The sequence below is a fragment of the Paramacrobiotus metropolitanus genome, unplaced genomic scaffold (genome assembly GCF_019649055.1).
Source record: "Paramacrobiotus metropolitanus isolate TYO unplaced genomic scaffold, Prichtersi_v1.0 Parri_scaffold0000045, whole genome shotgun sequence".
Classification (NCBI taxonomy): domain Eukaryota; kingdom Metazoa; phylum Tardigrada; class Eutardigrada; order Parachela; family Macrobiotidae; genus Paramacrobiotus; species Paramacrobiotus metropolitanus.
In genome coordinates this window covers 660,056-683,903 of record NW_026570265.1, presented here as the reverse complement: position 1 = coordinate 683,903, position 23,848 = coordinate 660,056, and the positions used below count along the sequence as shown (strand labels likewise).

At 37.7% G+C, this 23,848-nt stretch overlaps 4 protein-coding genes across 8 annotated transcripts; 3 read left to right on the top strand and 1 right to left on the bottom strand.

Moving 5' to 3' along the window:
* Positions 1 to 1,737: 1,737 nt before the first annotated feature.
* On the top strand, positions 1,738 to 3,737 carry LOC129591320 (uncharacterized). The gene is made up of 4 exons (XM_055486937.1): positions 1,738 to 1,912; positions 2,837 to 3,097; positions 3,168 to 3,277; positions 3,392 to 3,737. Exons 2-4 carry the CDS (start codon positions 2,841 to 2,843, stop codon positions 3,406 to 3,408), a joined length of 384 nt encoding a protein of 127 aa, XP_055342912.1. The 5' UTR covers positions 1,738 to 1,912; positions 2,837 to 2,840; the 3' UTR covers positions 3,409 to 3,737.
* Positions 3,738 to 6,561: 2,824 nt separating this feature from the next.
* Positions 6,562 to 9,199, top strand: LOC129591272 (uncharacterized). Of its 3 annotated transcripts, none has more exons than XM_055486867.1 (6): positions 6,562 to 6,908; positions 7,284 to 7,377; positions 7,724 to 7,813; positions 7,960 to 8,009; positions 8,072 to 8,291; positions 8,754 to 9,199. In XM_055486867.1, exons 2-6 carry the CDS (start codon positions 7,293 to 7,295, stop codon positions 8,945 to 8,947), a joined length of 639 nt encoding a protein of 212 aa, XP_055342842.1. In that variant the 5' UTR covers positions 6,562 to 6,908; positions 7,284 to 7,292; the 3' UTR covers positions 8,948 to 9,199. The 3 variants fall into 3 exon arrangements, with proteins under 3 accessions (XP_055342842.1, XP_055342845.1, XP_055342841.1); XM_055486870.1 differs by having other exon boundaries at positions 6,562 to 7,006; positions 7,205 to 7,377; XM_055486866.1 differs by having other exon boundaries at positions 6,563 to 6,908; positions 7,205 to 7,377.
* Positions 9,200 to 9,499: 300 nt separating this feature from the next.
* LOC129591290 (atrial natriuretic peptide receptor 1-like) lies at positions 9,500 to 20,786 on the top strand. 2 transcript variants are annotated; one of them, XM_055486890.1, is made up of 22 exons: positions 9,500 to 10,325; positions 10,406 to 10,447; positions 10,613 to 10,637; positions 10,725 to 11,032; positions 11,097 to 11,140; positions 11,217 to 11,333; positions 11,450 to 11,575; positions 11,633 to 11,683; positions 16,249 to 16,570; positions 16,633 to 16,711; positions 16,843 to 16,981; positions 17,049 to 17,183; positions 17,450 to 17,626; positions 17,696 to 18,005; positions 18,066 to 18,381; positions 18,498 to 18,717; positions 18,820 to 18,867; positions 19,077 to 19,176; positions 19,245 to 19,293; positions 19,356 to 19,405; positions 19,535 to 19,623; positions 19,679 to 20,786. In XM_055486890.1, exons 1-22 carry the CDS (start codon positions 9,986 to 9,988, stop codon positions 19,730 to 19,732), a joined length of 3,141 nt encoding a protein of 1,046 aa, XP_055342865.1. In that variant the 5' UTR covers positions 9,500 to 9,985; the 3' UTR covers positions 19,733 to 20,786. The 2 variants fall into 2 exon arrangements, with proteins under 2 accessions (XP_055342865.1, XP_055342864.1); XM_055486889.1 differs by having other exon boundaries at positions 10,592 to 10,637.
* Positions 19,601 to 23,169, bottom strand: LOC129591291 (uncharacterized). 2 transcript variants are annotated; one of them, XM_055486892.1, is made up of 5 exons: positions 22,676 to 22,824; positions 22,336 to 22,530; positions 21,602 to 21,763; positions 21,004 to 21,165; positions 19,601 to 20,666 (listed from the first exon to the last, which is right to left on the bottom strand). In XM_055486892.1, the coding sequence occupies exons 2-5, from the start codon at positions 22,505 to 22,507 to the stop codon at positions 19,975 to 19,977; spliced, it is 1,188 nt and encodes a 395-aa protein (XP_055342867.1). In that variant the 5' UTR covers positions 22,508 to 22,530; positions 22,676 to 22,824; the 3' UTR covers positions 19,601 to 19,974. The 2 variants fall into 2 exon arrangements, with proteins under 2 accessions (XP_055342867.1, XP_055342866.1); XM_055486891.1 differs by having other exon boundaries at positions 19,611 to 20,666; positions 22,336 to 22,494; positions 22,676 to 23,169.
* Positions 23,170 to 23,848: the final 679 nt, after the last annotated feature.

The following is a 23,848-nucleotide window of genomic DNA, read 5'->3' as shown; positions in this document are numbered from 1 at the left end:
AATTTTGTGCGACAAGCCGATAAGTTCTTGTACTATTGTTAATGGAGAAATTAATAATATTATATACGAACACTAGTACATCATATTGTACTTGAATCAGAAAGAAGACATTGTATGGCGCTCTCATATCCACGGCATAAAATACTTAAAGTAATGTTGTCACTATATCGGTCCTATCGTTATAGATGTACAGTTGCATTTCAAAAGCAATCTTCGTAAGAAACTCCGAAGCTTTTACTATAACTAGGCTATATTTAATCAATTTTAATTCATTTGTTTGCATTTCCTGGAGTGAAGTTATTCACAAAAAGACGCTGTAGCTTTAAAATAATTACCACGGTAACTTTTTAAATTAGCTCTTTTACAGTAACAATGAGGTTTAGATTGAAGATGAAAGTTTTTAATTAGTCTTGTCTTGTAAGGGTGGTTGTACACTTGCACGTTATATTACCACGGAAAAACTCTTTTAAATCATCACTATAAGCAAAGCTGCAGGTTTTTTACCAAAACGATACTCATACAGCTAAGATATTTTTTTACCGTCAGTTACGGCATGTCCTATTTTTTTACGGTTTTCTCTTTACACAATTTTAATTATTATGACAGCTGCTATGATCTGACCACTGGCCCATATCACAAGCAGCAAAATAAAGTTTTTAAGCTAGAGACCATTTCTCAGAATCAAGTAGAATTTTGTTCAGGAGAAAACTTGCTTCCACTGTAAACTTTCGAAGATTTGGTGTAGTTCATTATTGGCACGGAAACACTACGTTAGTGCTGCACTAAGTGCCATTAGTAAACTATCAATGCAAAAGATTAATTCAAAAACAAAATTTGCAAAAGATCGCATTGTAGTTTTATTCCAACGTTCAGATAAAACGCATACTTCTATACAGTATGTGAGTAAGACTACACTTCCATACGGAGGCCGGCACACTTAATTAAGCGTTTAATGCAGTTGTTCATACTTTTTGCAGTTAACTTTGATATCGTTATCCATATATCACGATTGCGATAAACATTGTCGCGTTTTCGATTTTTTGTGTTCAGTAAATATGTTCTAAATAAAATTGTATTACTGTATATAACAAAAACACAACAACGAGCGGGAAACACTTGTAAAAGCACTGAATTAAAAGCGCACTGAATCAGAATTTGATAATACGGAAAACCCCAACGTCGCTAACAACTTATCAGCTTTGATTAGTTGATCCCTGCTGCCGAGCCGGCGGATGCATCGCTGTAATTGTGAAAATTGATACACTTTATCAAACCGGGGGCTCATTTAATTCATGCAATTCAAATACATTCGGAAAAGGATTTAACTATCCGTTGCACAGAAAGAATGCCCTAACGCTAAAACGTGCACAGTATTACGTCAGCAAGGGCAATGGTGGCATTGAATAGCGGTGGTCCATCTGTTCCTAGCTAGTCATGTGGGGTTTAATTTACGGCTGGGATAAATTGATAAGCGACATGGAAACACGCTGTACAACTTACAATGTAAGTCCGGCGCACGGGATCCGCTTCTTTGGCTGCCTCGTACGCAGCAAGCAATATAGAGCCATATTCCCTGCACCGATAAGGACGTCCCACCCAGCTCATTCCTGGTAAGCGCTCGCTGTGTTAACGGTTATGGCTCTGCGGCTCCACAATTGGTAATTTGCTGGAATTTTGGAGGTTGGATTTCTTATTGTTTCCTGTGTTGAACCCTTTCAGCTCTTGCAGTGGTTTCTCCAAGTGTGCATGTATGCTATAAAAAAGGATACTAGGGCACTCTTCCACAGTTCATTCATACTTTGACTTCGCTCGTGGATCGTTTCCATACCTTCGTATCGCATTTAGTGATAAGCCGCTCGCAAATCTGTGTTGCTGATTTACGTACTCCTTTAGCTAGCTTCCTGTTGATCATGTAAGTGACCTTTGACATAACTCATTTAGTAATTTGCTTTGATTGATACAATAATACTATAAATACTACACCATATACTATAAATTGTATGCTGGTATCTGTATACCCTATAAAGAAATTTGAGGCACGTTGTTTGCACCGAAACGTTTTAAGTGCTGCGATTACTTTCTAAAACGTGTCAAAAGGACTAAAATTTGTCCTTTCTTTTTTCCACTGTAATTTAGTTTCATGTTAATTAAATTTTCGTAATAATCAAGGTGAGCCAAGAAGATCTGAAAATAAATTTCCCTACACGATTATGTTACTTCTGATTACAAAGTCGTGTCTTTTTGTTTCGATTTTAAATTTTTAACATTTCGAAACTTTCCATTATGTCATTTTGAGTCTAAACATGTGAGACTTCGAAAAATTTAGAAACTTCATTGCCTTTGAATGGTACTCCAAGAGCTTGCTATTTGCTTAACGATCAAGTCTGTAACAATGTTCATTAGCGTGTTTCGTGAAATCAGAAAAAGATTTTCCTCCGTTTTGGTTATAACATTTGAATGCACAAGTAGCGATAACATGGAGAAAATTAAATTCCGAAACTATAATGGTTATTAGGTAATATCAGGAGTAATATTTAACTACAATGTACAATGCATTTTAGCAATCAATATGCATGAGTTTCTTTTACGAAAACCCGTTCATAAGGCAGGGGCCGGTTATGACCAGGAGGTGACCAGAAATCACCACGTAACTAATACGAACTCTTACCCGAAAGAAAGTTCTAGCTAGTCCATGAACCTGGGCGGTGCATACTTCTGTATACTGGCATATTGAAAAGTACATTACTTACACATTTGCACTGTATGGGTCTTTGTGGTTCTTCCAATATTGGATGGTATTTTTTCTCAAATAATATATGGTATTCTAATCTTGTAGAGAAATGGTGAAGGTGCAAGAATCCACGAGCATGTTGTTGTTGGTCACTTTGTTGGTAAACCTGACCGCAATTGTCCTGGCTAACCCGGTCAAACAGGGAAATGGCGCAGTGGAAGATTCCGCGATGCGAACGCTGTATGACGCCAACGAAGAGTCCTTGAACCGCTTCGTCAATGACCCTTCGTACCGTGCCGGATACGAACGAGCGGTTTACGATCTGTATTATGGACGCGTCCACGATCTAGTCAATACCGACCATATGTAAGTCAAATTGACACATCTGAATTTTATGAATTAATTGCGACAGCTGACATTCCTTTATCAACATCAGATATCCTAGTCCGGCCAAGAAGGCGATCGATCTGGGATTGGGCCGCTTTAGCTCCGGATCCCGAACAGCTAATGGTCTGCTGGCGTTGGATTCGGCTAACTTCGCAGGAGGTAATCAATCAATGCATCGTATACCATTAATTTTCTGTTTGTTTGGCAACATACGCGTACTTTGTATGTATACGATTACGACGTGATATTTGAATGTGTGACGTTTGTCTGTAGGCCCCGGTCGGAAATAAGGTCACCGGCACTGCACGCCGATTAGTGCAGCGGATTCGATTCGAAGCCGTTCCTCTTTAAATGCTCGATCTACAAGGGATCAAGGAAGGATGAACAACGTCACTCGGTCATGCTGAAATTGTTCTTTATATCTTGATGATTAACTTAGCTTTCATCTGAGCTTTTCCGCGCTTCTTTAAAAGTTTATTTATTTCTTTTACATCGGTCGTCCTGATTTATAAGTGCAACTGTCTGACTGTCTCCAGCAGCGTTCACATATAACCTACAACTTCCTGTGGTTGCAAGCTCACAATCAATACATCGTTTGCAATTGAAATTCGCTACCGTACGCACACCAAGCTGTTTTCGGGAAGCGCCTCATTAAGTCCAGTAGAAAATGTATACGAGTACAAAACATTCGTAAGTTTGTACTACCATCCTAATGATCATTTGCTTACCAGAAGAGCTGATGACCTTTAAGGAAATTAAGAGCCGCAGGAAATTCAAAATTTAATTTAGTTTAGAGATGTTCATCTAATTATTGATAAATGCACGTCCGCCAAATTCTGAGAATCAGCTGGCTTCATTGTCTGGATACAAGTGCGGATTGGAATTGCTAAGTAGTACTTACAAGTGATTTTACAAACGGGAAGGAAACAATTGCCGATTTCCGGTTCGTCTCTTGTGACAGAACCGCAGTTGTAAACAGATCGATCATTTCCGTGCGGAACCCAGGAAATACTGGTACACTATCTGTACAGTAGTACTTCTATAGCTTGACAGCGTGTGAGCTTGTGAATAGGATGTAGTGGTTACTGTTTTAATTATCCGCTGTGATATATTGAGGTAAATACAGCCACAGAAATAATTAGCGTTATTGATGTTTAATGTCCGGCTGGTGGGAAACCACAGTTGATTTTCTGTACTCTGTCTGAGTCTGTAGAATAACTACTGTACAGACTGTAACCATCACTGATAATTAAGTCTTTCTTGCTGATATCTGATGGATCAGCTGACATTACTACTCTATAATTTGGATGTTGCACAGCTTAAAAAATCATATAAAATTATTAGGAATGCTTGCGATGTGCATTTAAATGCCCCTATTTCTGTGTCAGGCGTAAATAATATTGGCAATATAAAAGGTTATTATATGTACGAAATTTCGGGTATATACGCATACTTGTGTTGTATGCTCGTATTAGTCGTATATAACCATTCATACTGCCAATATAATTCAGATTCATACTCTTCAAAATCGTATTTATTGAAGCAAGTTTTTTTGTTAAAAGCTGTTCTGGGGTTCAACTTATCAATATTAATTTAAAGTTCAATACTTTTGTGCTATACGCGTTAATAGCACTTATTTAGCGCAAATTAACGATAAGGCTATGCTGGTATACACCTTGCTGGTCGGTGGGTCCTGCAATCTCCACTCTCCAGTCAAAACATCATTACGGTACTTGCTATAATAATATATAAGTAAAAACTTATAATCGTTGTTTATTTACAGCCCTGCTCAGCCAAGTTGGGGCAGTTATGTTAAATAAATTATAAAATAATTTAGCATTGCTTTTGTTTTTTTACTTTTCTAGCGTAACTTTTTATTGCGAATTTAGAAATAACAAAACCGCAATTTTCTGAAGCACCAGCAGCGAGCCGAGCACTGGTTCAGGGATCTGAGGTAGTGGTTATTTTTTGTATGGTTATAATTGACTCTATAAAATATTCCCTAACCGATATTTTTTCGTGAACTTTTCTGGGAACCGTTGAGGGCCAGAAAAGGTGTTCGCTGTCGGTTACCAAAAAAATTTTGAGCGATCCGGGTTTGAGCTAACGCTCAAAGAAGTTGCCTCTCCCATAGACTTGTATGTTAAAAATGACCCGTCGTAGAATATGGTTGCCTAGCTGACGGATGTAGGTGCCCTTGGACTGATATTTTTTACAGACAAGACATGAGTACTTCGCTTACTGCCTTATATGGGCTCCCCATGTATTACTCTCCCTTATCTGGGCTCCCGAGCAATATGAGCAACCCTCTACATCGGCGGTTACGTTATTACTCACAGTTTTGCAGCTGTTATCAGTGTTATGACTGAATGAAAATTTAGATTTATTTAAAATACTGTGAAAAAAAATAATGTGATATGAAATTTCGGCATCTTTTAGTTTGTTCATTGGCGAATCCGGTTGAAATTAATGAAAAATATATATAGATAATATAATTATATAAATATAATTCGGATGTGATATTTCGGAATTCTTTGGTGTGCTCACTTGTAAATCCGGTTGAAAGAAGTAGAAAAGGGTTCTGCTATAAATCCGATAAATAATTTGACGGGTATTGCTCACTAGCCGGGAGCCCAGATAAGGGAGAGTAAGGTAAGGGGAGCCCATATAAGGCAGTAAGCGAAGTACTGTTAGTCAGTTTTGATGTACCGACAAATATCCAGCGCACCGGTGGGGAAACGGAAGGGCCGGGACGATTGCAAATAACTCCGCCAAAGCAGATCGCAAAAAAAGACTACGCGTGCCGTTTTATTTCGTTGCATTGAACAGTTTAAGGTTTTTTTATGCACGAAACATTTAAAATTAACGATCAGTACGTTGTAAAAAAGATCTTATCAAGAACGGTTGCTTGCGGCATTCCGCGACTGTACAGTGAGCTCGAAGAGAAGGTCACCCTCCACTTTGACAGCGCTCGCAGTCTAACAGAAAAGGTCACGCGGGCTTGATTGAAAGTCATGCATGTTAGGCATGATTCACAAGAGGTTATGATGACAAACAATCCAGACTTATCACCAGTAGACTACAGCCTCAAATAAAAGGTTGAAAAAATTTCGCATGGGAGGAAGGCTAGCACTGTCCCCGGGTTGAGCAGTATTTTTATGCATGCCAGCTCTAGTTTTGACCTCATTGGAATTCGAAACACGCCCTCATTATAGAAAATTTTAGTGTAAAAGATGCTGAAGACATCGGGCAACTATGTAAAAAATAAATAATTATTTATTTGTTGACGGCTGGCTTGTGGTAATTTTTTGAGAAAACTGCCCCAACTTGGCTGAGCAGGGCTGTATTAGGATTTATATGCTCATAATTAAGTCATAATTAATTCATAAGTTTTTATGCTCATAAGTTAAGCTAAAAATTAAGCATTTGAAAATCTACCTGTACGGTACCTTTTGCATAATAATACAAAATAATTTTATATTATTGTCAGTCTAGAGTCGTAAACTCACTCGAAAGTAGTGAGAAAGGAAATAGACTAATAAATACAATGGCTAATGTTGTAAATGGTAATCATTCCATTAGCATTATCCCACTTTTTTCGCTTTTTAGTTTTTGGTTATAATTTTTCCTTTCTGACAGTTCCCTGTTGGATTCTTCTTTTTGGAACGTTGAGATAGTATACGAAACTCGCAAATATATCTTTTTAGTACCTAACCATAACTCCATAAGTAGGAAGTCTACTAGCGGAGATGTTTTGAAATTTGATATTTCTTTCTGCCAGTGAAATCCGGTGAGTGACACCGTGTCTAACGTACTGCCGTATTGCGAATGTTGTGTTACTTGTTGACGCAATTTGGTAGCGATAGCCGTTAAGTCATAAACTGAAAGGTAAACAAACCATATTATATTGTAATTCGATGCGAGCAGAAGAGCTGCAGTAGCTGTGTTCGCATTCCCCTGAACACGGCGTATTAAAATTTGAAATTTTTCTTGCGCGTACTGCTTTCAGAATGCAAACCAGTTTTCCCATTATGCTTTGAAAACGTTTGCATTACTTGTGCAAGCTCTGCGGGTTCTCCGTTGCAGAGAGTTTCCATACACAAAGGATGTCCTGTTAGTGTCATGCGAATGAGTACCGTTGAATGTTATTTCTATTGGACCGCAGAGCCGAAACATGCCCGAAACTCAGATCGTCATCGGGAAAGACACCCGAGATCCTCAAGTGCTCCTGACCACAGTGCGCGACGACAGAACACGAGGTATGTGTGAAAACTGTTAATAATTTTAATTGCACAAGTATGGAAATCTGTCGTTGATAGAGATATAAATTGTTGATCAGTACCCGGCTGCTGTGGGGCAGCTTTTATGGCAGACGAAATATTTTAGGATTACTTTACGTAGGTCGCGATTGCACTGCAAATGTGTGTTCAAAATTGTTCTTGGTACGCGCTTTTGTTACTGCGTTCATTCACTGCGAGTGTTTTTTTTATGGGAACTCAGAAGTGGAAATGAAGAAGTAAAAGATAAATTAACTTCGAAGATATACGATATAAAAAGCTTGTGATTTTTAAGCTTGTGATTTTTTTAAGGTTGCATGTTTTGTAGTTGCGGATTCTCCGGAGCGACATACAAGTTGGGACCTGACCGAAGATGGCCGACTGACGCATAAAAACCCGACATATTACATTTGCAAGGGTACGACTACGGTTGCTGTACTGCGAAACATCTGTACTCAATGCACTCGATTTATTGAATACACTGTTGTTGTTAAAAAATTTTTTGTAGACTTTTGTGAAAAGTGCTTTTCTAGTTGTTTTATTGCCATTTAATTGTTCTTGCAGCTTACGCGCTACTATGGAGGTTGGCTTTGTTCGCCATAGGTATTTACATGGTGAGGAGTGTCTTCCGGTCATTAACTAACATTTCGTTGAATGCCTCTGATTGATATTGCAGATTGTTGTTGGAGGAGTGTTTTTCCACAGCTGTCCACTGGCTGACGCAAAAATTCCAGTATACATGATCGTTGGAGGAGTGTTTTTGATGCCACTCGTTTTGTTTGCACTTTATATGAGAAACAATCGACCGGATAAAGCCTTGGAAGGATTGTGGAAAATATTAGGCTTCCTCATTTGCTTGCCCATAGCACTGTTTCTTTTTGCGTGGAGTATCGCTGGTAAGTAGTTGAGGAAGTGATCAGTAGAATTTAAAAGTGGAAGAGGAACATAGACAATTTTTTGATCCGCAAAACGATCCTTAAATTCTGTGTTGCACCCTCGAGAATATTATGACGAAAAAAACACAGACTCGTTGCTCCACTGCGTGCTTTCCTGCTTGGAATTGTGTATAGAGCATCCGACTGGTAATTTGCTTTTAATTGATGCGCATGCCGAAGAATTTTGCTATAGCTTGATAGCACGCTTACGAATTAAGGGAAATGTATTACTAACACTGAATAAAACAACGGCTGTCTTAATGGGTTCCTTTAGAGCAGCGAAATTATCCTTCTGTTTTTACGACGTTCTAAGAAATTTGCTATCTTTGAGACTGGATTGCATCTAGCACTGAAATCGCATGTGTCATCGTGCGGCTGTTTTGTACTTGTGACGCATTATAATTATGCAAATTGGTTTTTTAGGGTTGGTGTGGGTTTACGGGAGCATTCCTTATGTTGATCTAGTCAGGCCAGAAAGCGCCGAATTCTGCCATCCTGTCCTGTTTGTATCCAGCGCCGTTTGCATATTTTTGACTTTTTTAATTTTGACTGCAGTTATGTATATTAGTGTCGTGTACTTCCGGCGAGGAGTAAGAAGAGGGGTACGGCGCAATTAATTTCAGAAAGTTAAGCTTGTATGTTTGTGTGCTCTGACTCACTTTTCCGTTGACAAAGTAGCAATGTTTTTATAACTGTTTCTATTTTATGCAGCTTTTGCCCGCTGCTCTTATTTTTGCATGTTAGAGGTTTATTATTTTAAGTTTTGAGCGTTTTTAAGAGGGTTTTTAATAATCTCCGACGTGGTGTGAAAAAAGTGGTTTTCTGGCAGTGGCAGCTCATGGACTTGCAATTAAATGAAGATGCACGGTCACTGTACGTAAGATGAAATCTGAAAACCCTTAGAATTGATACATATTTCGAAACTTTTCCGGAGCGGACTGACACCAGTTGGCAGTCGGTTAAACTAGAATAATTACAAAGACTAGTCTTTGTACACTATTTAGTTTACGCCTTGTTTTCGTCAGGTCTATGGAAAGTCTGTAACCAAAATGTTACACGATTCTGATTCGCACATTTTAGGGGGGTGGTTTAGCACAGCACAAGCATCAAGTTACACAAAGGAAGATACTGTAAGGGACTATCTATAAAGTATAAACTACGTTCCCGAAAATTCGTTCTGTACGTAGTTTGTGTATGGTCCCTAACTATACCGTTAATTACAAATTTATAGTACACGAATAATAATACGTAATTTGCACAGCGAGTCCGCGACGGAATGTTTTCGCTGACTGCGAAGCAGACAAGAAAACGCCACTTCGTGTTTTTATGTTAGTTATGTCCCGAATGAGTCGATTAATCTGTCGAATATCGGCTTGGATTGGTTACCTTTGCGTAGATCTAGATGATGAATTAATAAATAAACATTTTTGAACTTCCAACGATCGTCCATCTCTGTTCTCGTGACATGTCGACACTTCCTGTTGATTCAGTTTACAATTTACATTACAATGCTTGACCTTAAATCTCTGGATATCTCGCAACAACCTGCGTATGAGTTATTTCTAATTTCGTTATAAGCCTTGCACTCGCCAACAAAACGGCTTACGTACTCGCACAGTTGCAGTTTTGTACCGCTTTTGTCTTTACCGACTGAAATGAATTTTGTCGTTGTTATCAGCCTTCTCTTCCTGATGTTTAGTGGCATAATACGGCTACAATGCTCGAATGTCACAGACATTCGTTTTTTTATTCACTTGCCGTACACGCAGTATACGTACAGTTACGAAATTTTAGGACCGGTAATTGATGCAGCATTTGAATATGTTAATCAGAAATACAAGGGAACTGGTTTGAAGTTCTCCCAATATCGTCAAATATATCCGTCGATCTACCGCTGCGATCAGACGTTATCGGTGATTGGACAACTTGGAGCGAAGTATTATTTTGACTATATCGAAGCCGAACAAGATTCCGTTCCTGCATTTTTTGTTGCAGGTTAGAAATTTTTAGAAAATTTTACTGTTTCTTTGTTTTTCAGAGAAACCTGTTCGATTCTTTTTGTTCTTTCGTTGTAGCTTGCGATGCTGTTATGAACTTTATCGGAGATTACGCAAGAGGTAACAAGTACGGTAGTTGCACTTAAACCTAAATGACTGTGCATTACAGTGTGTGTAAATTTCTTTTATTAGTTTATGTAAAAATATACATAATCATAACTGTTTTTTATTTAATGTTTTATAAAGTTGTTCGTGTTTAACTAGAACTTGTTGGGTTTCTCACAGAAATAAACGCACTGTTTGTCACGAGGTGAGTGCTAGTTTTAATAAACTGAACATGCTAAGGATTATGAATAATTTTTATTTTTCACTGATACCACATTTAAAATATTATTAGTCTTCCCGCGGATGTGCGCCTCGAAGACAAGGTCCGTTTTCCCACCTTGACCCGTTTCATTCCTTACCAACCACAGGATATTGCCGGTTGCATTTCCGCCCTGCTTAGCGAATTCTCATGGCACCGGGTCACCGTCATTCACGAGACCAGCAGTGCTTTCTACAGCAGCGTGGGATCAACGGTCTACAACATGCTGATATGGAACAAAGATTTTACCCCCACTTACTTTTCCTATGACACGGTCAGCGATGAAGATAACTGGAAGGATCCTGAGATTTTCTTGCAGTCGGCAAAAAGCTTTACAAGAGGTCCGTATGCGTGCGCCCGAGTTTTCTGTTCAGAACGGAAGGTTTTTACGGTGCGTTTTTTTAGTGATTTTTCTAATGGCTCCGATGCTGGAAGTTCAGAAGCTGTTGGTAAATCTGCTGAATTAAAGCACCTATTTTACGGAGTAAAAGTGTGGCTTTTGTTTTTGATATGTTACGCGTGGAGGTGACTGCGTATCGCTATGGTATGATCAACGAAGAATTCGTCTACATCACGATATGGCCGTTTCAGCACGATTATTATGGAAATCTCTCAACGCAGTACTTTGAGCCAAGCGACATTGTAACGTCAAACAAGCTGCACACACTTTTGCTAGCTTCTGCCTTCTGTCATAATAAAATAACACACTTTAATTTTTTAATGAGTGTTACTGGCTGCAGATAAAGTATGGTTTTTAGATTGTAAGGAACGCTTTCCAGTTCTTGTTGGTTGTGACTCCCAAGGCGGTAAATTCACCGTTGGTTACCAATTTCACTATGCCAACGATAAACCAAGCAGCAGCCATAAAAGAAAAGAGCGGTCAGGTGCTGTGCAAAAAAATTTATTTGGTTGCTGTATATACAACTTACATTCGGCTACAGAAAGATCTGCATATTGTGGATACCTATTCGGCAATTACGGAAGCTGCAAAGGTGAGTGGCAGCAATTTATGTACTGCATTGCTCGTTAACGCGAAGTGGCTAGCGAATTTTCAAAATAATTCCCAAAAATTACCTTAGCTCATCTTACAGAGATTTTTTTATACTACATAACGCAATAATCAAGCGGGCGAGCGAAGCGAGCCCGCGTTTCTAATTCAAGACATGTTGAGGGTTCTATGTAACGGAAGTGACAGTGACCTTTGGGTCGCCGAGTGACCTTTGGGTCGCCACCGATTTTCATCGTGATTCCTATACAGTTTGATGTGCTGAGTCGAACTGAAGTACTCGGGGACCTCGAACCCGGGTCCCCGAGGTCGCCACCACGATATGTACTACAAATGTACAGTCTGATGTGCTGAGTCGAACTAAAGTACTCGGGGACCTCGAACCCAGGTCCCCGAGGTCGCCACCACGATATCTACTACAAATGTAGAGTTTGATGTGCTGCATCGATCTTTAGTACTCATTCGAAATAATTCTAAATAATTCTAAATAATTCTAAATAATTCTAAATAATTCTAAATAATTCTAAATAATTCTAAATAATTCTAAATAATTCTAAATAATTCTAAATAATTCTAAATAATTCTAAATAATTCTAAATAATTCTAAATAATTCTAAATAATTCTAAATAATTCTAAATAATTCTAAATAATTCTAAATAATTCTAAATAATTCTAAATAAAATAATTCTAAATAATTCTAAATAATTCTAAATAATTCTAAATAATTCTAAATAATTCTAAATAATTCTAAATAATTCTAAATAATTCTAAATAATTCTAAATAATTCTAAATAATTCTAAATAATTCTAAATAATTCTAAATGATTCTAAATGATTCTAAATAATTCTAAATAATTCTAGATAATTCTAAATAATTCTAAATAATTCTAAATGATTCTAAATGATTCTAAATGATTCTAAATAATTCTAAATAATTCTAAATAATTCTAAATAATTCTAAATAATTCTAAATAATTCTAAATAATTCTAAATAATTCTAAATAATTCTAAATAATTCTAAATAATTCTAAATAATTCTAAATAATTCTAAATAATTCTAAATAATTCTAAATAATTCTAAATAATTCTAAATAATTCTAAATAATTCTAAATAATTCTAAATAATTCTAAATAATTCTAAATAAATCTAAATAATTCTAAATAATTCTAAATAATTCTAAATAATTCTAAATAATTCTAAATAATTTTAAATAATTCTAAGTAATTCTAAATAATTCTAAATAGTAAAAAATTCTGAGTATTTCTAAACATTCCTAAATAATTTTAAAAAGCTCTAGATATTTTTTCGTAATTTACCTGTAAGAAATTCAATTATTTGGATATTCAGCATTAAGGTTCATTATCTGAATCTTAAGTACCTCTGAGAAATTAAAAAGCCAATCGTACATATCTATTTACTTCAAACTTAAATTCTCCCCTAGAAAAGTTTAAAAACTACAAGTCTACAAGCTTTTCGTTTTGAAATATTTATATTGTCAAATCAGTTAAAAAACCTATATAATAAGATAACCGAATAGCCGGATAACTAAATCGTGGAAATCTTAAGCAGCAAGCTACGGGAATAATTAATAATAAATTTGCTCAATTTTCAGGTCGCTGATTGGGGGAATATCGGACGTTAGAATACCTTAGATAAATATACATCTAAAGCCTCATCTTCAAAGAAACTGATAGTTGCCTTTGAAATTTAATGAAGAAAAACTGGTTTCCCACATTTTGTGTGCCGCTTTAAAATGCGAAATTCAAATGTACCAAAACTTTTGCTCTTTAAAGCACAAAAGTTTTATGAAATTCCAAAATTAATAACGAAGTTTTCTAATTCAATTTCCATAATTATGTAATATTTATGAACTTTCATACAGAAACCAAATCATGGCTCCCAACGAATAAATTATCTCTCAAATTTATTTTTTAATCGTTTTTACTCACGGTTAAATTCTAAGGTACTATGAAAGAAATAAATTTACGCGCCATGCTTTTTCAAATCAAGTTTTTAATCTGATGACTTTTTGAAATTTGTTTTTGCTGATTCGTGCAGTCGGTTTTTAATGCACAGTCAATTGTTCATTCAATAAGTGTACAATCAAATCTGAATCTCTATTATTTTTGTAATTTTTGTATCTGAATCATCGCCAATTTTTAGAATTCGCAATAAAATTTTCCATGCATCACTTTTAGATACAGGATGCTTCGCCAAGTTGGGACACTTTTTTCCAAAAGTTGCCACAAGCCAACCGTCAACAAATGAATAATTATTTAATTTTTACATAGCTGTTCAATGTCTCCAGCATCTTTTCCACTACAATATTCTACGCTAAGGGCGTGTTTCGAGTTCCAGTGAGGTGAAAACTAGAGCTGACATGCATAAAAATTCTGGTCAACCTGTGGACAGGAGCAGCCTTCCTATTATGCGAAATTTTTTTAACCTTTCACTTGATGGTGTAGTCTAATGGTAATAAGCCAAGTTTTTTTGTCATTCTATCCTCCTTTGAATCATGCCTAACATGCTTGAATTGCAGTCTAGCCAGCGTGACCTTTTCAGTTAGACTGCGAGCACTGTCAAAGTGGAGGGCGACCTCCTTTTCGAACTCTCTAGACAGTCGCGGAATGCCACAGACAACCACTCCTGATAAGATCTTTGTTGCCACATACCTTCTTCGGTCGTCAGCTTAAACCCTGATCGCTCAAGGTTTTGTGGCTAACTGATAGCGAACAACATTTTGTTACCCTCAACGGCTCCCAAAAAAGTTTACGAATCATATATCGGTTGGGAAATACTTTATAGAGTGAGCTATAAGCATACACAGAATGACCACTACCCCATCCCCTGAATAAGTGCTCGGCTCCCTACTGGTGCTTCAAAAGATTGCGGTTTCTGTATTTCTAGATTTGCAATAAACAGTTACGCTAGAAAAGTGCAAAATCAAAAGCAATGCTACGTGTTAAATTGTTTGGTAGTTTATTTTACGCAACTGCCCAACTTTGCGTAGCAGTAGCACCCCTGTATGATTCCAAACTGACTAAGTTTTAATTAGTTTATCAAATTACTTTTCCTAATGTTGCAGTAGCGGTAAATCCGAACACCACATTCGATTAAATTTTTAATTGTTACCGCAAATCTTTGCTCCTCGAAAACCCATATTACATTTTGAATTCATTTTTAACATGCGTCTTTATTTGCTTTCGTGAATGCGGCAGAAAAACGAACTCTTGCAAAAACAGCTCTGGATATTTGAAACGTTGAATTCTCCTTAAAATCTATTTCGACAGTTTTTTTCTAATCTGCAGATGACACGTTAGCATGGACACCTTTTGGGCTTAAAAACTTAGCGCAACATTAATTGGGGAGATTTCACACGAAAGTGTGCTGTTTCCCCCAAGCTTTGAAATAATTTTTATAATTTCTGGAAACTATTTCTAAATTAAAAAATAACTGCGCCGTTGTTCACTCAAAATTAAAAACCGCCGCCCGCTTGCCCTAAGGGCGTATGAGACCTTATACTAGTTGTAATGAGTATATCTTTGTTCGTTAACACGCAAAAAATTAAAGTTGTACTAGTGGTAGAGGGGGGCACGTAAGGTGAACCGCAAAATAATGGGTTGCGCCGCACTTATTGTGAGTGATGGCATATTCCTTCAATCGCCCCCGACATCAGTGGTTGGCATTGAAGTAATCGCAATCAGGTGCGATCAAAATCTGCAACTGCCCCATCGAGCTTTGTTGAGCTTGTTGACAAGAAAGAGGAACAAAAGACGCCATAAACGCAAATCTGCCGTCTGATTGCAGTCTTTCGTTTTAGTGACTATGACTGCAACAGCCTGCATGGCTGCCTGCCTGTTCTGCGTTGCTCAACATGTGCATGTGCTTTTGTGTGCGGCAGCCAGCACCTCTCGGTACCGGCACCAAAGCCGTGAAAGAAGTGTACTTTTGCAAGCTAACAGTGAACAAAACGTAAAAAAACTTCGAAAATCAGCTGTGAATACATTTGTGTGCCAAAAATTACGAATAAAATTGCATTAAATAAAGTACCGCAGCCTGAGCTTATTATACGGACAGAATCTCTGTTTAGGGTTTTGTTCGGCAGATATGGTCAGAACTATCCAGGGGTAGGGTGCCCCAGGCACTTCTTTGGCACCCCCGATTTTTTTTCTTTTTCTGTTTTTTATCAATCAAAATTCTGTCCGTATAATAAGTTTCTAATACTTCACTCTATAAAATGGCCGTTTCAGAATAATTTTTTTCACATCTCTACTCTGTGAAAATCGACTTCAAATTTTTCACTTTAAAAGCTAATTTCTCAGCAAAAACAAATGCGTTACCATTACTGAACCCATTTTAAAGTACAAAAATAATTTCTTTATGTGTCATATGCTACGGTTTTGTCTAAAAGTGTAGCGCGTCGACGGTATGCCCCTTTCCGCAGAAGGACCGAGTTGCTAGCCACTTCGCGTTAACTGCAGTACATAAATTGCATGGGATCAGTGAAATCGTTCAGGGTTTCAATGGAGCATATGTTTGAATATTTTAGGCGTATTTCGCAGTATGGAATGAAACTGGGAATATTCTGGATGGTAGAGCAGTTTCCCAGTTTATGTGGAATAAAACTCTGGAAAACGATGTGGCTGGCCCGATTTTCATTGATCCCAATGGAGACAAAAAAGTGCAGTATGCAGTGCTGTCGTTCAACCAAGACAGTGGTCAGTTCGAAGAAGTGTACGTTTTCGATGCTTGTACGATTACCTGGGCACGGGTGCCGGGGAAGACTGTTACGTGGTCAGGTGGAAAAGTGCCACTGGATGAGCCGGTTTGCGGTTATACGGGGAATAAAGCAGTCTGCTCTCAGCGGCCAGGTTAGCCAATATGACTGCATTTCAAGAATTTTTTGGCATACGATGAAATTATTTTTTAACAGAAAACCATTCTGCAATTGTATGGATACCGATAACAGCATTGCTCCTTATTGGAAGCGTTATTCTTCATGTTTATACCAGGTTTGATTATCAAGCATTTTTAGCTGGGTTTCGCATCGACTCATACAGTATTCAGAAATGTTTTGCGCACAAATTTTTGTTACGCTGATGTATAAAAATTGGTCAGACAAAAAGAGTGTGACTCTTTACAGAAGAAAGTTTCGCCACCAAAACGATCTGGAGACAGCTTGGAAATTGGAAGATGCCAAGCTGTTCGTGCCCTTTTATATTGGAGGTTGGGACTGGTTTAGTCAAAAAGGTCGCCCGCAGGCTTTGGTATCGAGTGCCACGGTAAGGTTGTTTTGGTTTTTGACTCATGCGCATTATAGGTTTTGAAAATTCTAATACGGATTTGCAGATGATACAGGGACAAAACAGCGTTTTCCCGAGCGGACACATTGGTTACTATGAGCAGCGAAAGGTGTGGATCAAATCCATTGACACCGCCAAGCCATTTAGTCCTAATAATCAGGAGCGGCATCTGTTGCGAGAGGTCAGTTGTGCAATACATAAAGCTGGATGCGATGCAACTGCGACATCCGCTATAGCAAAAGTACGACATACGCATGGTCAGTGGCCAAAAGGTCATAGTAAGTACTAATATTTACTATGTACCATATAAAGCAAGACGCATTTATGCAAACAGTTGCACATGAAAATGATACTTTTATAATTGTACCGTTGTTGCGCATAAAAAACTATTTGTGGAGCAGTGTTAGCTAAATTACAAAATTAGTAACACAATTGCTTTTTTTGCAGTATATAAAATTAAACCATCCTAATGTTGTGCCATTTCTGGGTCTCCTTCCTGGATTTTTATGTATCAAGCTGATAACCGAATACCGAAAACGAAGAAGCCTGTCGGATCTGCTTAACAACAAAACCGTTAAACTCGATGCGTGGCTAAAAAACTCATTCGTGAATCATCTCGCTGCGGTTTGTAAACCAAATCCTTAATTATGACTGCTTTGCGTATATTCATATCACGGGACTTTCTGACCGCAGAGCCTAACTTTTCTACACGGATCAACAATTGCCTGCCATGGCAATCTGAAAACCCCGAATTGCATAATTGATAATTATTTCATTTTGCAACTGACGGACATCGACATCTGCCGATCGCAACGAACTACCGTACTTGCGAGCGATGTCTTAAAGCTGCTGTGGAATGCGCCGGAAGTTTTACGATCACCTATAAAATTCACACAATCCAAACCGGCGGATTTATTCAGCTTCGGGATAGTTGTTCAGGAATTATACACCGAATGTCTGCCGTATCATTCCGGTCGCTTTACCACTCAAGAATATTGCACAGGTAATGTTTACTGTGTTTTTGTTTGTTGTACGCTGATATTGTTACACTTTGTATTTGCAGAAATCGTGAACTCAGTGATTTCCGTTTTTCATCCACTATTTCGCTGGAATAAATGGCAAAATTGTCCAGAGAATGTGAAAGCCTTGATAATCGGGTGTTGCTCGGAATCTCCGGACGAGCGATATACCATACAACAAGTGCAGACGTTCTTGAGTCAACATCCCGAATTCCATCACGGCAAATCACTTATGGACGATATTCTGGATCGTATGGAAAAGTATGCTAACGAACTGGAAGAAGCCGTGGGCGCCAAAACTGAAGCTTTCTTAGATGAGAAGCGCAAGTGTGAACAACTATTATCGGATATATTTCCAGAGTAAGAAGCCAACAGTTCTACACCATGTATCATACTGTACACCATGACATAACGAATTGCGCGATCTAAATTTCCTACTTGATGTTGTACGCTTTACATTTTCTCCAAATTTGTAGAGCGGTTGCCAAATCTCTTATGAGCGGAAATACGGTGTATCCTGAGCGCTACGATTCGGTTACAATATGTTTTACTGGAATAAACAACTTTCCTACCTTATCAACTGCTTTTACACCAAATCAGATTGTTCGCTTCTTGAATGACTTGTACACGATATTTGACGCCAAAATTTCCGATTATGATGTATACAAAGTGGAAACTGTTGCTGATTCATACATTGTAAGTTGCTGACGCTCCTGAAAAAATAGCTACTTACTTTAAATTAAAATACTTTAAATGTGAGCGAGGGACTGAAGGGAATATGATACGAATGTTTTTTAGGTTACGAGTGGTCTTCCATTGCGAAATGGATACGAGCATGTGCGGCAGGTCAGTATCATAAAACACGTTTCATAAGCAATACAACCTATCCGAAATAGTAGCATGAAAGCTGGATGGTCACAAGTCGGATGGGGCTGAATTTATTATACATATTTTGAAATTAAACGCATTAAAATATACACGTAATATCTCGTCATAAAGTAAAACACATACATGTTATGGAAAAGATATTACTGTTATTTGAATTTGTTTTACAGATTGCGCAGCTGGCGCGTACGCTTGTTTTAGTTGGTCAACAATTTCAATCAATTGCATGTAAACACCATCAACTGCAATTAAAGATTGGATTTAATACCGGTACGCTCTTATGACTTTCGTAAAGCGACTCAAAACAAAAAATGTTTGTTGTATGGAATTTATTACAGGCCCCGTTGCCACAGCTGTCGTTGGAATTCGCCGGCCGCGATACTGCATGTAAGGGAAAGTGTGCTTGCTAGCTTTATTACCCAATTTTCTTCCATGGACTTGTTTCCTAGATTTGGAGATACGATGAACACTGCATCGAGAATGATGTCAACCGGTGAAGGTATAGAGGAGGCCCTTAAATTCTTGATTATTAACTGTATAAAAATAATGTAACGTGATGATCGTAGCGACTGCAGGTACGATATTCTTGTGTACAAGGCTGTATTCACGTCGACGCTTGTCATTACAGTGTTGAAAATTCACGTGAGCCAGTCTTCCAAGGATGCTTTAACAAGATTCGGGATGTATTGTGAACTTCGTGGAACAACTAGCATCAAGGTGGGACCGATGAGCTAAATGCTTGAAACTGTTCTCAAATGCTTTCTTCTTATAGGGAAAAGGTCAAGAAAATACATACTGGTTAACTGCAGCAGATACTGCTCCTTGAGATAATTAGCTTCGCTATCAGAAATTTATGACTCGCAGAGATTCACCGCTTAATCTGCTCTGTAACAAGTTGGCTACTTTAAATTGCATTACCGATGTTTATCTTCTTAAATCTCAATAATTCCATAAATCGCTTTTTTGGACACTGTACAAAATCAAGCGGCGCTTTTACATACTCATGAATTCATAAAAATTTGAGCAAAATTAGAATATCTAATCTATTTTTCGTAGACTCGCTGCAATTTAGGTATAAGGAAGTCGCAGAGTGTAAACGGTTAAAGGCTTTGGTAATCCAGTAGCATTTGCCGTGTTCCCGCCAATAAGGAACATGCAAATCGTATTGCTGCTCCCGTTTTCGGTTGCGTTAAAATCCGCTATCGACTCCGTTTCGGCCAGCGAGTGTGTGCTGACGGTGCTTCTCGCGGCAGTGATCGGTTTTGCCCGATTAGAAATGGTGCTGACTGTAAGATTGCGGTCATCGAAGATTTTGATATCGGTTAACTCAATGGCATCGTTGTCATACTGATAACGGGCTTTGTCGCTAATTTTACTTTTAATGATTAACGGCTCTTGGGAAATAGTTCGTGCGTATTGTCTAATATCTGGGATACTGGCAGCTGGCAGAATACGCGGGTAGCGAAACGGGCTGACGTTTGGGTAACTGGAGACATCTGGATGCGTGGAACGGCTTTCATCGGTGTATTCCCGCGCGCTTATCAAAGCGGTGTGGTGTGCAAGTGGTGGGCAACCTGTTACTTGAAATTCCGTCCATGTTCGACTTGGAAAGTCATACCTCCACAGGTCGTTATGGATGACGTGCTCATTTTGGCCACCATACACCCACATTGAATTTCCGACTTCGATGGCCGAATGACCATAACGTGCCGAAGGGGAGCGACCCTTCGTTCCCGACACAGCCAGCCAAAATTTATTACCTGCAGACATCTGCTGTCATCATCCGTAGAAAATTAATTTTGCTTGTATCTCTATACTGTTACACTGTGATACAACTTCCGAAAAATTGGAGTAGTCTGCATAGTCTCCAAAATATTGAAATTACTGCAAAAGCGTAAATATTATGCAAGTAAAATCACATTACCCTGCAATAAAAAAAATCTTTAAGTTTTCAGCTTTCACACCCAGAAAATGCTTTTGAAATTTTATATAGACATGGTGGAACTGTCCTTAAAACATTTTTTTAAATTTCTAACTACTACATTATTAACAGAACCAATACCAATTAATACCCGAATTTCGTTTTAAAGTACTTACGCAAACAGAATTTCCATAGCGCGCTGTATGTTCGGTAACCTGCTGTTCCCCCAAACACATACAGTTCCTTCTCGAAAATGACAGAAGAATGCGAATAAAGTGGTGGCGGCGCTGTGGATGTTGGGTATTCATGCGGGCATATCGTTTTCCAGTTATACTGGTCTGGAAGAATACAGCCGGTGTAAATTACTTAATATAGCAGAATACCATCCTTAAATTACAAAATTAAACTGAAGAATATCTTGGCATTAATTACACATTAATTAAATAAGAAAAAAATAAGAAATAGTCCTTTTGTGAAATTTCATAATCTACGAGTGCTTGTTTAAAATATTACAAGACAATAATTATTGCAATAATACAGTATATAGGTACAGTGGTACGCTACATAATAGTACATATATACACACAAATAAAAAGTGTGGTTTATAACTGCATAAAATTTATTACAAATGCAGTGGAACGATTAATTACATATGCAGTGGATGGTTATCATTGGAACTGGAACAGTGCAGTACGTATTATTGTGCTTTATGGTATACCTCTACAAACGTCAATAAGTTTTTATGGTGTATGGCTGTGTGCCAGCTTTACCTACCAAGGTCAAATTCCAGAAGTGCATTAGTCGGTCGCTGATGTAAAATTACAAATCCGCCAAATACATATAACTTTTTATCCACAATATTTCCCGTTGCTCCGCTTCTTGCCAAAGGGATGTCGTAGTGTTTATCTGTGCGCAATTTTCTCCATGCGACACTGCCTAATTTTGAAAACAGAGATTACTTTGATTCCGGAAATTGTTAGCTTTTAACTAAATTTGCAGAGTATTTTAATAAATATATGGCGCAACGCATTTCTAGCAAGAAGCCAAGAACCATAATTTGTTCTTACTGATAATTCAATTCAGTCTTGTGATGGTGACCATTAATACTAAAGAGTAAAGACACATACTTAGAAGTTTGCACCATTCTGTTTTACTTCAATCAGCATTCAATACAAAACACACTGAAAATTTGCGTTATGATTGTGCACTTATTTCAAACGATTTAATTTTCGTTTCCATGCATGACTCATGCATGTATGTACACATAAAAAAAAGAACTTTACGGCGGACTTATTTATACTGCGGTTGCCGACCCTGAAAGGATGAGTACTGACACAGATCGATTTACATTTTTGACAGATAATGCAGATACGTTCTTATACTTATTTATTTCTGATACGCGCATATAGATTTATAAAAATGTACAATATTTATATATATTTTATTCTATATCCCGCTACATAATTTAATAATGTAAAGGCATATAAATATGACATACTGCCATTTACCTGGGTTCAGCATCCACACTTCGATCTGACAGAGATTATGATATCCGTTCTCATTTACAATTAAATATGCATCGTCTTTGTATTTCACAAAAAAGTGCTCCTCCTGCAGTCCGGGAAATTCACTGCTGTCAGGTTCAACTTTTTCCCATGTGTTGTTATCTGATAACAACATTAACGCGTACTCATCCCTTTTTCCTTGAAAAATAGGTGCATTTCCCATCCTCTTCATTTTTAGTATATAAAATCTTATGCACATGTATATACTCATATATATACATAGTACTCGTATATTTTATGTACAGACAAATATAATTATAATAACGAAAGATCCTCGCCTTACACAGATTCAGCCGCCACAAATCTCGGAACGCTCTAAATCCATACCGTCCACCGTGAACAAAAATGTAGGGTTCAATGAAGCACGACGCATGGCGAAATCTCGCTGAGGGAGTTTGTGGGGAATCGACACTGGAAACCTGGAATGTGGTAGCGGAAATCACCTTAGCGTGGTCTTTGTTTGCAGCTGCCTTTAGCCCAGAAGACGTTAGTTTTTTCGTCATGAATGATTATACAAAGTATATAAATTTGAATTCAATCACATGTAAAGCCAGATCCAGAGTTAGTATCCCGATACGTAGTACCAGTGTAAAACTGTTAAGTTTACCAACAAGGTCCGCTTTCTGTGAGTGGAAGTGTAATCTGGCTGCACACAAATTTCCACATGCACAAACGTTTAGCAGTTAATTAATACGCCATTGCCATACGAGTATACAGCACTTTTTAAAAGCGCATGAACATGTTATCGCGTTATTTGACCATTGTCGTTTGCAAAATGAATGTGTCATACGACCTAAAGCAGATATGCATCGTATGTATATCCTATGCAAACCTTAAAGCCACCCCAACTCCCAAATGAACGCCTGAAGCGAAGTTTCGTGTTTTAAAACGAGCAAAGATTCCTAAGCGGTATTGTCATACGTATTGTTAATTACACGTATTAAAAATTTTGTAATACGTATTGAACTAATGACGTATTCGGTATTTTGCAGTTGTCTATCAATTTTACAGACTTTAGCAAAAGCGCAGATTTGGACTTTGTTATTTACGATCATAATTTATTTATTTCCACCTCTCGGCACAGCCATTTCCTGTTTGCACTCATTTGTAAAATGTCTGCGAAGATCTTACCATTAGTCATACTACCGTAACAAACCAGGTTTCCACTTACGTTAGAACTTCTTACGCATGCTTACGTGGTTGCGTCCAGTAATTATTAATATCGTAGCTAACAGAGGTATTTCTTTTGTTAAATCATGTACTTCACAAGATAATATGAAATATATAATATATTTCGATATCTTGGAAGGTTTAGACTCGAAACTTTGCTCAGTAATGGCTGCATCGAACCAAAACATGGCCCATGATTTATGAGTACAAAAAACCTCAATGTAATTAAGCAGATGTGAGTGCGATTGCGAATATATCCCTATGGTAAAAAATCTGCGTAAAATGC